The sequence below is a fragment of the Lynx rufus genome, unplaced genomic scaffold (assembly GCF_022079265.1).
Source record: "Lynx rufus isolate CCGP_SWC_20201006 ecotype Redwood Valley unplaced genomic scaffold, mLynRuf1.p SCAF_15, whole genome shotgun sequence".
Taxonomy (NCBI): Eukaryota; Metazoa; Chordata; class Mammalia; order Carnivora; family Felidae; genus Lynx; species Lynx rufus.
The window spans coordinates 47817501-47830929 of NW_025814829.1; the positions used below are offsets into that span (position 1 = coordinate 47817501).

At 39.4% G+C, this 13429-nt stretch overlaps 1 protein-coding gene across 1 annotated transcript in view; it reads right to left on the minus strand.

Moving 5' to 3' along the window:
* DARS2 (aspartyl-tRNA synthetase 2, mitochondrial) overlaps positions 1-13429 on the minus strand; it is a 28219-nt gene that overhangs the window by 11241 nt on the left and 3549 nt on the right. The window contains exons 4-12 of the mRNA XM_047076988.1: positions 11237-11338; positions 10745-10840; positions 8640-8763; positions 7903-7949; positions 6197-6303; positions 5344-5413; positions 3752-3931; positions 2086-2193; positions 1007-1069 (exon numbers count right to left, since the gene is read on the minus strand). Of these exons, the coding sequence (XP_046932944.1) occupies positions 1007-1069; positions 2086-2193; positions 3752-3931; positions 5344-5413; positions 6197-6303; positions 7903-7949; positions 8640-8763; positions 10745-10840; positions 11237-11338 (897 nt within the window). The remainder of the gene's footprint in view (positions 1-1006; positions 1070-2085; positions 2194-3751; positions 3932-5343; positions 5414-6196; positions 6304-7902; positions 7950-8639; positions 8764-10744; positions 10841-11236; positions 11339-13429) is intronic.

Below are 13429 nucleotides of genomic sequence, written 5' to 3' on the forward strand. Positions count from 1 at the left end.
CAGGTCATGATCTCATGGTTCTTGAGTTTGAACCCCACATTGGGCTCTGCGCGGACAGCTCGGAGCCTGCTTGGGACTCTCTCCCCTCTCTCTCTGCCCTACCCCACTCGTGATTTCTCTCTCTCAAAATAAATGAACTTAAAAATAAAAAGCAATTTTAATTCCTTTGAGTTTACTTTATTTAATCATTCCCATATAATTTCATTTTATTCCTATTGTAAGTGATACTATGATGAACATAGTCTTCTCGTATTTAGAATGTTTTCTGTAAAGCATATCACAGAAAACCAATGACCCAAAGAGCATGATTATTTTTAAAGTTACTGATTCTGAAAGGGCTGAGGCCATCAACAGGTCCAGTGACAAGGTAAGAAGGCCCATCCCCCACTCCCGGTCCTCCATAGTTCAGTCCTACCATTCACCAAGCCAAGAACACACATGTGTCTGTCAAAGGTGTATTCCGGATTTTAAAACGGGTATGGGAAGAGCAATGAATGCAGGCTTTCTTTCAAACCTTGGGCACACGGGGCTCTAATCTACTCCTAACTGAATTAAAATTCCATATTTATTAAATTTTTTTTAATGTTTATTTATTTTTGAGACAGAGAGAGACAGAGCATGAGTGGGGGAGTGACAGAGAGAGAGGGAGACACAGAATCTGTAGCAGGCTCCAGGCTCTGAACTGTCAGCACAGAGCCCGATGTGGGGCTCGAACCCATGAGCCGTGAGATCATGACCTGAGCCGAAGTCAGATGCCCAACCGACTGAGCCACCCAGGTGCCCTAAATTCCACATTTATTTTAAAAACTATGGTTGAACTTTCACATTTTGATTAATGGTGAATTGGGATTAGATTAACTTTAGTAATAAAAAGACAATAATAAAAAGACAAAAAATGTTCTGAAGTAACAAGACCTCAAAACTAATGACTGTATAAGAGCTCTAACAATTATTAAAAATATTAGATCCCTAAAAGAGAAAAAAACTGTTGCAATTAAATCTTTACCTGATTAAAATGGTCAGCTGCCAATTTTCTAAGAGACTCAATGTCCTTCCTTTTTAAGTATTTCTGATGAAAGAAAATCAAAGTAAGCTTACAATATGATGGCTTCATAAACATGTCTATGATATCAAATGGGATACAAATATATTTTGTGTCCTTCCATCGCAATAGTAGGATTCAACAGAAGTTTAATTTCTGCTTCCAAGGGACAAAATTTTAAAGCTTGTAACAGGGCCTATTAACATTCCGCCCCCCCCCCCAATTATGCAGGCCTCACTGGAAATGGCTGTGAATGTATTCCACAGAAGATCCTGTGTGTGTGATATGGAGGGTAAATGTTCAAAACGAATCTTTACAACTGAATTGTGTAAGAAAAAAATAACTTTCAGATCAAAAAGAGGACTCAGAATTTGCTTATTTCAGGTCTTAAAATGCTTTTTATATCTTACTTTTTCTAAATCATCTAAATCATCAAGCTTTCTAAGTGAGACGCTCTGACCATCATCATAACTAATATTCTTGGGGCACTAGACTAGGTATGGGAGACACAAAAAGGTGGAGACATGGTTCACAACCCCACACTTCTTATAATATGCATGGGGAAGACCGGGCATACACAAATCGAAGCAAACAATAACAATACACAATATACGTTACACTGAGCTTACCTGGACACATTCATTATGTCTAGAGTATGGACACAAATTACTTTCCACTAAACGTGAGGTGAATAAAAAGTAATGAGACTGAATTCTCATTCCCATTTTGAATACACTAATATGCTCCAGTATACAAATGAGTAGTCTTTCAAACTAGTAATTTTCTTCAAAGTACTTCTGGAACCCCTCTTATTAAATTATGTTCAGCACAGGTGGGCTAACTCCAGAAAACAGATGTGTCTCATCGCTTCAGGGTCAGTGTTCGCCTAGACCAACCATTCCTTCTCCTGCCCTTGTTTTTCGTCTTTTGCTTTTCACAGCATCACTTCTTTTCTCCTCCCCTGTCAGTTTAAATGTGCCACTGTTGAACATATCTACTTCCCAAATATACGCTCTAGAGAAACAGAACTGTACATGACTTACTGCTCCTTCAGAGATACATATGGCCTTGACCGTTCCTTGGGGTTTACTAAGTGCATCTTGAAGAAATCCAACCTTTGTGTTTCTGAACACATCACTAATATCTACAATCTATAAAATGGGCAACAAAAAAGGGTAAGTAGAAAGTGAAGTGATTTTTATCTCAAAAACGTTTACAAACAAGATTCTGAAGAACCCAGTAGATCTTATTAACATTTATAGAGTGCATTCATAGTGTTTACCATGCGTTGGGCACCATGACAAGGGTTAATATTCTAATGTATTATTCATTATTATTAATTGATTTAATCAGTACAACAGATTCTAAGATAGGTATTCTCATTATTCCCATGTAACATATGAGGAAACCAAGGCACAGAGAGGACACTAAATCAGCCAAGATGACACAGCTGGTGGGTGGCAGAGCCAGAATTTAACCTAATAAGTCTGACTTAACAGGGGCACCTGGGTGGCTCAGTCGAGTGAACATCCAACTCTTAATCTCAGCTCAAAATCACGGTTGATGATGGTTCATGAGCTTGAGCCCTGAGCTGGGCTTTGTGCTTAACAGTGTGGAGCCTGCTTGGGATTCTTTCTCTTCCTCCTCCCCCTCTGCCCTCCTCCCACTCGTGTGTGCCCACATACACTCTCTCACTCTCTCTCTCTCTCTCTCTCAAAACAAATAAATAAACATGAAAAAAATTTAAAAAAGAACCACTATTTCACATTACAAAAGAAGAAATAAAGAGTGGTGAAGTTGACAGCTGTTAAGCTGGTAGTTAGGACTTTGTATATTATATATTTTTCATCCTAAGACATCCTAATGCTATCTATTTATAGACGAAGTAGAACTTCAACTTGTAAGGAATGTGCACTGAGAAATGCGATACAGAAATGTCACCAGCATGACAGACATGAAGGGTTGTTCCTAAGAGCAAATGAATGAGAGGCTTTGCTAATGGAAACTGCTCTATAGAAATACGACCCTTACCCTTAGTTAAAAATGTGTAGATTTTGATACTTTGAATAAACATTTCCATATGTTTGAGCTCTTTATAGGCTAGGGAAAAAGAATAACTATTTAAAAAAAAATTTTTTTTTTAATGTTTATTTATTTTTGAGACAGAGAGACAGAGCATGAATGGGGGAGGGTCAGAGAGAGGGAGACACAGAATCTGAAGCAGGCTCAGGCTCTGAGCTGTCAGCACAGAGCCCGACGTGGGCTTGAACTCATGGACTGTGAGATCATGACCTGAGCCAAAGTCAGATGCTTAACCGACTGAACAACCCAGGTGTGCCAAAAAAGAATAACTCTTAATCATCTGTCTTCCAAGTGTCATTTTAGCTTAAGAAAAATTGAAGAGGAAAGAATAGGGCTTTTTTTTTTTCCTTTCAAGTTACCGCTAACATCCACATAATTAATAAATTCTCAGTAATAAAAACTTTATAGCAAGAACCTTGCTCTTAGAAATGGGTCTTAGAATACAGTAGACAGAAAAAAATTACTACAGTTTTAATGTGCTATTATTCTCTCTTGCTGTAGCTTGGTAACAAGGCTAAGATTAACAACAAAAAATGTAACAGTGTGTGTAATTTGTTGTAAATTTCAAAGTGGTTTAAAAGACTAGGACTATGTGGGGCAGAGTCTTGGAAAAGTGAAGAGAGGTACCTTCATCCCAAAGCGAGTGTCGGGTTTATCAGTTCCATAGCTGGCCAATGCCTCAGCAAAAGTCATAGAAGGAAAAGGAACCACCACAGGATCTTTATCACTGGGCCAGGAATACTGGAGCAAGCCCTCAATTAGCCTCTGGATTCCAATCTGGTCTACAAAAGACATCTCTATGTCAATCTGAAACCAAAATAACATATGGAAACTAACTTAAACAGCCATGATATTAATATGTACATATTTATATATTTCTCTGGTTTCAAGTTACCACAGGATTCTGCATAAAAATACTTAATGCGTGGATGAAAGTTGGGGGGACAAATATTACTGTACATCTGTTTTATGTCAGGCATTGTGTGAATGCTTTAAAATATCAGCTTGCTTAGTTCTTGTCGCTATTCTCATAGCTGAAGGCTGGGAGAGGCTACGTAACTTGCCTGTGTACATGCAGTTAGTAAATAGTGAAGCTGCATTTGATTCCAGGTCTGGCCAACTCCAAAGCTTATGATTTTTGCACTTCACCATACTGATTAACATGGTATCATACAACAATCAAATCATGATAGATTTGATGAGTCCAAAGATTAGACAGATTAAACACCAACATACAGAATTGTTGATTCTTAACGTACGAGATTTGTTTTAAGAACTTTATCCTACCATGGCCATTAAAACACTGTTGGAATCTCTGGCATTTCTTAGTTGATGACTATACTCCTTATAAAACGGACATATGGAATGGATCAAAAATTAAACCATTAGTGTCTCAACTGCAGGTTAGTTTAATTAAACATCTGATGAATAAATGTAATGAGCAGTAAAGCACTGGCATACACTAGAGATATTGTGGGTTTGGTTCCAGACCACCGCAAGAAAGTGAATATCACAATAAAGTTGGTCAAATTAATTTTTTGGTTTCCTACTGTATATAAAAGTTATGTTTAGGGCACCTGGGTGGCTCAGTTGATTAAGCTACCAACTCTTGGTTTCGGCTCAGGTCATGATCTCACGGTTCATGGGTTCAAGCCCCACATCGGGCTCTGTGCTGACAGTGCTGAACCTGCTTGGGATTCTCTCTCTCTCCCTCTCTTTCTGCCCCTCTATCCCACGTCTTTCTCACTCTCAAAATAAATAAATAAAGCTTAAAAAAACAGGTATGTTTCACTATACTGTAGTCTATTAAGTGTGCAATAACATTATGTCTAAAAGAATGTATACACCTTAATTAAAAACACTTTATTGCTAAAAAAAATGCTAAGCATCATCTGAGCTTTCAGTGAGTTGCACTGGTCACAGATCACCAAAACCAATATAATATTCATGAAAAGTTTGAAATACTGCAAGGATTACCCAAAACGTGACACAAAGACTCAAAGTGAACAAATGCCATTGGAAAATCGGTGTGGATACTTGCCCCACACGGGGCTGCCACAACCCTCAACCTGTAAACGAGGCGATGTCCATGAAGCATGCGAGAGGGGAGTGCAATAGAACAAGGTATAGCCTGTGTATGAAATTACGGCCCGGTCTTGAAATGCGTGGCCATAGCAAGGCTGAGTAAGTGAGAGACAAAAGTGAACATAACTTAGTACCTGAGTAAACTCGGGCTGTCGGTCTGGTCTCGAACCTTCATCTCGATAACATCGGGCAACCTGAAAATATCTACAATTGAAAAATAGCACGATTTGAGGCATGATTCTAGGAAGATACACATACTTTTCCCCAAAAGTTCATGGCAGGGCAGTCTATGAAATAAATTAATAATGGTACCTGGAGGAACATAAGAAATTTAAAAATTCTTTATGATGCTCTAATCTAAGCAGATATACAGCGGACCCACAAGAAACTATACGTTGTCTTAAAAATATACAAGGGCACCTTCTGATATTCATATATTAGATTGGCATGCAAGGCAGTCTATAGTGCTTTACTCTTTGCTTTGCTTTGGCCAAAGTGAAACACTTGTCGCTCCATGGCTTGTGCCAGGCCGTTCCCATTCTCATCTTCATCTGCTGAGACCCCGCATTATCCCAGAAGGCCTCGCCCACAAAGATTTTTTTCCTATTTCCCAAAACAATATCATTTCAAACCTCTTTACACCAAGTTTGCAACCCTTAACAAACTTATTTTTGGGTTCTATCACAGTTGGTTTTATTTATTACTCTGTCTTACTACATTCATTAACTCCTGGAGAGCGAAACCTATTCTTTTTGGTTTCTAATTCCCTGCACATCTACTAGCATAGAGCTTTGCATATGGTGGCCACCCAAAAAATCTTTACTCAATAACGACTATAATGTTTAGGGTATTTTACAAGTATTTTCCAAATGCTCACACATTTCCTAACTTCTTTTAAGAGATCAGATATTTTGTGTTCCCTTTTCTTCTCTCCACCTCCCTCCCCTTTCTTTTTCTGACAACGAACTTAATAGCAATAGAGCTCACCTGTCTAAACCACCAACCATCAGAAGCTGCTTAAACTGTTGAGGACTCTGAGGGAGACAATAAAACTTTCCAGGTTCCCTGGATGGTATTACAAACTCTTTTGCACCCTTTTAATGAGAGAAGGAGAGCAGAAATATTGTTAACAAAATCAAACCTAAGGCCTGGTGGAAGTTAATACTTCAGCTCATCACTGAAATTAAAGATCAGGGAGCCTAGGAGGGCGGGCGTCAGTTAGGCAACCGACTTCGGCTCAGGTCATGATCTCACGGTTTGTGAGTTCGAGCCCCGCGTCGGGCTCTGTGCTGACAGCTTAGAGCCTGGAGCTTGCTTCTGATTCTGTGTCTCCCTCTCTCTCTGCCCCTCCCCTACTCATGCTCTGTCTCTCTCTGTCTCAGAAATAAATAAACATTAAAAGAAAAAAAAATTAAAACAAAAAAGAAATTAACTAAAGATCAATGACAGATCATTTCTTGCTTATCTTTTAGTCCCCCAAAAGGCTTGCACATAGTAGGCTTTAAACTATGTTTGCACATAGTAGGTAATAAATGTATGCTTGTTGAAATGATTTTCGAATTCTGTTACTAGCTTAAAGGATTTTGTGCAATTCCTTTCTAATAATTGCTAACTGCTTTTTTAAAAAAATTCTTTTATTTTACCTATTTATTTTTAAAGTTTTTAAATGTTTATTTATTTTTGAGAGAGAGAAAGAGAGAGAGAGAGAGAGCTCAAGTTGGGGAGGGGAAACGAGAGGGAGACACAGAATCTGAAGCAGGCTCCAGGCTCTGTCAGCACAGAGCCCTTCGTGGGGCTCGAACTCACAATCCATGAGATCATGACATGAGCTGAAGCCAGACACTTAACCGACTGAGCCACCCAGGTGCCCCTCAAATTTTATTTTAGAGAGAGTGAGAGTGCAAGTGGGGTCGAGGGACAGAGAGACAGAGAGAGACAGAATGTCAAGCAAGCTCCTCGCTCAGCGTGGGGCCCAACGTGGGGCTCAATCTCACGACCCTGGGATCATGATCTGGGCCAAAATCAAGAGTTAGACCCTCAACTGACTGAGCCACCCAGGCACCCCACTGACTGCTTTTTAAAATTAAACTACAGGGGCGCCTGGGTGGCGCAGTCGGTTAAGCGTCCGACTTCAGCCAGGTCACGATCTCGCGGTCCGTGAGTTCGAGCCCCGCGTCGGGCTCTGGGCTGATGGCTCAGAGCCTGGAGCCTGTTTCCGATTCTGTGTCTCCCTCTCTCTCTGCCCCTCCCCCGTTCATGCTCTGTCTCTCTCTGTCGCAAAAATAAATAAACGTTGAAAAAAAATAAAAAAATAAAAAATAAAATAAAATTAAACTACAGTTTGATAAGTCCATAGACTGTATAAATAGAGTAAATACCAATGTTTAGAAATTTTAATTCTTGGGTCGCCCCTGAGTCGTGCTTTGTGCTGACAGCTCAGAACCTGGAGCCTGCTTCAGATTCCGTGTCTCCCTCTCTCTGCCCCTCCCCTGTTTGTGCTCTGTCTCTCTCTCTCTTAAAAATAAATAAGCATAAAAAAAAAATTAAAAAAACAGCACCCAAACCTACTTAATATGACCATCTTGAGGCAGTAAAATATATGGAAAAAATATAGCCAAGTGAATATAAAAAAGTGGTCCAATTTCATAACTAGTAGGATATTGTTAGTAGGCTGATTTAAGGAATATACATACCCCTGGAGTCCTCTTAAACAATGTTGGTGTTTCTATATCCACAAACCCTAAAAAGAGAGAAGCATCAGAATTTAACACATAGGAATTTGTCAAATATGTTGTCTACGATTCAATTCAACAAATCTGAGGCTACATTTTAATTAGGAATTTTGACTGAAATAAGTTTACCATGCCTACTGAATACTGATTTCCACACATCCAAGAAGGAAGCTGAAAATTTTCATAAACCCCTATTTGGTTCATAAAGTGACACTTTTGTCATGAAATAATTCTAACTATTTGATGGATTCTTGTCTACTGAACTGTTTTGGTTTTCTAAATGTTCTGCTAGTATGGTAAAAATAATGTAAACATAGTAGGAAAAAAAACCCAGGACTGAATGAAGAGTCTAGTTTAATTCACAGGACATTTCTGAGCTCTTAACAAATTAGTATAAGCATGATAAAGAATTAAGAAAACTTAGAGATAACAGCCAAAGGGCTGTCCCACCTTCAAGACAACACCTTTAAACGGCTGTATTTGTGACCTAATAGAGAGCTAAATTATGCTCTAAGACACAACACTTGGAAATAAACCTTTCTTCAAAAACTGCTTTACACATTAAACGAATTCCAGACCTCTGGCAACTTGAGACCCAATGATGCTAAATAAATAAATAAATAAATAAATAAATAAATAAATAAAACTGCTGATGAAAACAGTAGACATGCTGAAAAGCTCATCGAGGTGTCCCTTACCATGTAGATTACAGAGATATTCCCGCATTTTCATGACCATCCGGGACCTCAGTCGCAGGTTGTACTGCATTTGGAAACTGCGCAAGTCTAAGTAGCGATACTGCAAACGAAGAGCCTCTGTTTTCTAAACAAATTTAAAGAGTTTTATGTTCAAACATTTTTTGAATACTAAAAAGATATTTAATGCAGAGCTTGACTTTTCAAAAACTTCAGTTTTATCTTTAGTTTCCACCATTCGTGAATAAATACAACACCATTCTTTTTTATTTATTTATATTTCATTTCCTTTATTTTAGAGAGAGAGATAATGAGCAGGGGTAGAGGGCTAGAGGGAGAGAGAGGAGAGGGAGAGGGACAGAGAATCTTAAGCAGGCTCTGCACTTAATGTGGAGCCCAACTTGGGACTCAATCCCACAACCTTGTGTCCTTGGGACACTGGGACCATGACCTGAGCTGAAATCAAGAGTCGGACGCTCAACCGACTGAGCCACTCAGGTGCCTCTAGAACACCATTCTTAATTCTGACAGCTGCTAAGTTTGTTACTAGCATAGATTTTACATTATTTTTTTTTTTACTATTATTATTGTTACCTTTTACTGATTGCAATTTGCCTACTCTCACTAAACATTTATCCATTCATTTAAGCCCACAGTTGAGTCTTGAAAAAAATATTTGAAGACTTAAAAGATCTTTTAACAATACACAGCAGGGGCGCCTGGGTGGCTCAGTCAGTTAAGCTTCCGACTTCGGCTCAGGTCATGATCTCACAGTTTGTGAGTTCGAGCCCCACGTCGGGCTCTGGGCTGACAGCTCAGAGCCTGGAGCCTGCTTCACATTCTGTGTCTCCCTCTCTCTCTGCCCCTTCCCTGCTCATGCTGTGTCTCTCTCTATCTCAAAAATAAACATTAAAAAAAAATTTTTTTTAAATACACAGCAGAGTGCAAACAGCTATGACATTATCACCTGAGTTGGACTACAGGTAGAAGAAATGCAAGGGGACAGAATCTCCATGGCTGAATGCATAGGAACTGCATTCAGCCTGTAAATCTTATTTTCAAGCCTGTAAATCTCTGCATCTCTCTCTGTGCTGACAACTTTTTTTAAGTCCTTTTTCCTCAAATAGCTTATTTCTTTGATAATAGAAGAACTGTCACTTCGTTCTGAAAGCTTAGCTGGGGGAAAAACTGGATTTCCTTTTTCCTCCCCCACAGAAAGATCAACCCTGTAATTATATTGCTTTTTCTACTTAAAAGATTAAGTTTTGAGAACCTAAATGTAACACTAAGTGACTATGCAATCAATTTAAAAACCTTTTCATAGATTAGTTTACAAATTAGATGTATATACATCTAGAACTGTAAATAATTGTGACAAAGCTCCAGATTATCTGGGTGTACTCCCCAGAGCTATTTAGCTCCAACAGCCTCTCAAACTTTGGCAAAGAACATCCTAAATTGCAATAATCAGATTTATATGCTTGGGAAGTCAAGGAAATGTTTTATCACTGTTAGAGGCTTAAACTTAAAAACGCAGGATCCCCCCCCATGCCATCTGACTATTTCCAAGCTTGACACAAATTTTCCTTCAAAATGTAAAACAGAAGCAACAAAAAACTTGAAAATAACAGCTCAAGTCTTAAAGGTAGAACCATGTTTCAAGCTGTCTGAAAAAGCAGCATGGGTGTTTAGGAACTGCAACAGCTTAATGCATTGTTGCTATTTCAGAACAGTTCACAGAGGAATAGAAGAGAATACTTCAGGGGCACCTAGGGTGGCTCAGTCGGCTAAGCGTCTGACTCTAGATTTCCGCCCAGGTCATGATCTCACGGTTTGTGGGATTGAGTCCCGCATCAGGCTCTGTGCTGTTAGTGGAGCTGGGGATACTTTCTCTGTTTGCACGCTCTCTCTCTCTCTCTCTCTCAAAATACATAGATAAACTTAAAAAAAAAAAAAAGATTATAAAGAAAAAGAACACTTCACAATACAGCTACAATAAAACACTTGATTTTGTGTTTTAAACTTTTTCTTTTAAAAACTCTGAAAACACTACTGGTTATCAATATTTTCTAGATACTCTATTATTTTTTAATAACAAAGGATGGCACCTTCACGAAGTCCTTAATTTCGAAGGGCAGCTTCTTGCAGGTATTCAGAAGTTGAGCTGATTTAACTTTGATTTCAATCTCACCTGTTGGCATTTTCTTAAAGAGAGAGACAGACAGAAGAGACCTATGTTTAAAAAATCACTCATCAGGACATGTACACAGTGAACATCTGTAAGACACATGCACTTATTTACATTTACATATGTAAAATGTGTAGGTGCTTAGAGCACATAATCCAAAGCATAAATGTGTGTGCCAGATTTTGACATTCTTATGCATGTCTGTGGTCGATGTGCTCATTAACAGATGTCTTAACATGACCATCTGCACAGGTGTGTGTTTGTGGTGAAGATTTGGAATCTGTAGGATCATTCGTAGGACTTGCAGAGCTTTTCGTGCCTGATGTCTAGCAGGTGCTCAGTCTCTTGCTGAATGTGCAGACAGTGCAAATATATACAGGTCAAATTTATACATGGTTTCTAAACTGCTCACTGGATTCTCTTGTCCTGGAGGTCGGGAAATTACCGTCCCGGATACTTGCACCACAGACTCCATTGGGGCTTCACATAAAATCTTCTTCACAGAAGCAGCGGACTATAGAATAAGAGAGGAAAACAGTTCTGACGAACGCATGAACTTAAAGGAATACTTAGTAACTATAGTAGTCTATGGTTTATGGAAATAGAAATACTCACGGCTTAACTACTGTCCTTAAATACTGCCGTAAATCCTGGGGCTGCCCTTAATGACTTTATTAAAGACTTTGGTAAATGACATCCCCATTTTGACTCCATAGAACACAGCCAGTAAAACTATTAGGTAAGAGTTTAAAAATTTTTTCCTTGGGGCGCCTGGGTGGCGCAGTCGGTTAAGCGTCCGACTTCAGCCAGGTCACGATCTCACGGTCCGTGAGTTCGAGCCCCGCGTCAGGCTCTGGGCTGATGGCTCAGAGCCTGGAGCCTGTTTCCGATTCTGTGTCTCCCTCTCTCTCTGCCCCTCCCCCGTTCATGCTGTGTCTCTCTCTGTCCCAAAAATAAATAAACGTTGAAAAAAAAAAATTTTTTTTCCTTAAAGGAAAATGAGGAGAATGATGGATGTAAACAATTCCTACATACTTTTAAGGCAACTGTCTCCAGAGTTAGTCTCGGGGGCAGTTAAATCCAATAGCAATAATGGGAGTCCAAATGAAAGGAATTCTCCTGGGTTAGCTATGCTCTGGATCCTCATCCCTGAGAGACAATTCACTGCTCTTCACTTACTTCAAAGACTAAGAGCTGAATAAATCGTATGTTTCTTAGGTATACAAGCATTTGTAAACATTACAAGAGAAACCAATATTGCCCAACAAGTATCACATGAGCTATTTTTTTTTTAATGTTTATTTATTCTGAGAATGAGAGAGAGTGAGCGAGTGCATGTGAGCAAGGGAGGGGCAGAGAGAGAGAAGGACACAGAAAAAGAATCCCAGGCAGGCTCTGCACTGGCAGTGCAGAGCCTGATGTGGGGCTGGAACTTATGAACCGTGAGATCATGACCTCAGCTGAAATCAAGAGTTAGATGCTCAATGGACTGAATCACCCAGGAGCCCCTGACATGGGCATTTTTAGTTCATCTAATTTTAATGGTAATTATTTTTTGAGCAGGTAGTACCTTCACACGGCTCAAAATTCAAAGGGTACGAATAAATATACAGTAAAAGTCCCACTCCCCAGAGGTACCCATTGTTACCAGAAACTTACATTATTGTTTCATATGAAGGAACACTTCATAACAAACACACATACACACCCCTTTTTATACAGGTAATAGGACTCTACGTGCTCTTCTGTATCCTGTTTTTTTCACTTGACAATATATTTTGGATTTTTTTCCAGATCAGCACATAAAGAGTTTCTTTCATCTTTTTTCTATGGCTATAGTGATGTACGTCACTTCTTATAGGAGTCTCTTCTTAGGGGGGCATCAAGGTTTTCCCCCATTTTTTTCTATTAAAAAAATCCTGGGGTGTCTGGTTGGCTCAGTCGGTTAAATGTTCAACTCCTGATTTTGGCTCAGATCATGATCTCACAGTTCATGAGTTCCAGCCCCACATCGGGCTCTGCGCTAACAGCTTGGAGTCTGCTTCGGATTCTCTCTCTTCCTCTCTCTCTATCCTTCCCCTGCTCATGCATACACACACACTCTCTCTCTCTCTCTCTCTCTCTCTCTCTCAAAAATAAATAAATAAACATTAAAAAAATTCCTGTAAACAGGGTGCCTGGGTGGCTCGAGTCAGTTAAGCCTCTGACTTTGGCTCAGGTCATGATCTCGTGGTTCGTGGGTTCGAGCCCCGCATCGGGCTCTGTGCTGACAGCTCGGAGCCTGGATCCTGCTTCTGATTCTGCGTCTCCCTCTCTCTCTGCCCCTCCCCTGCTCATGCTCTGTCTCTCTCTGTCTCAAAAATAAACATTAAAAAAATTAAAAACAAAAAATTCCTGTAATGAAGAACCTTGTATTTATGTCATTTGCATTTGTGTAAGTTTAGGGGTAAGATAACTAACTGGAAATGAAATGAATGTTTTGAAACACTTACTAATTTGATATTGCCAAACTGCCCTCTGTAGACTCAGTGCCAATTTGTATTCCCCCACAAGAATGTATGAGTACTTGTTTTCCCAAACACAGTGTGCTATCCATCCAGTTTTA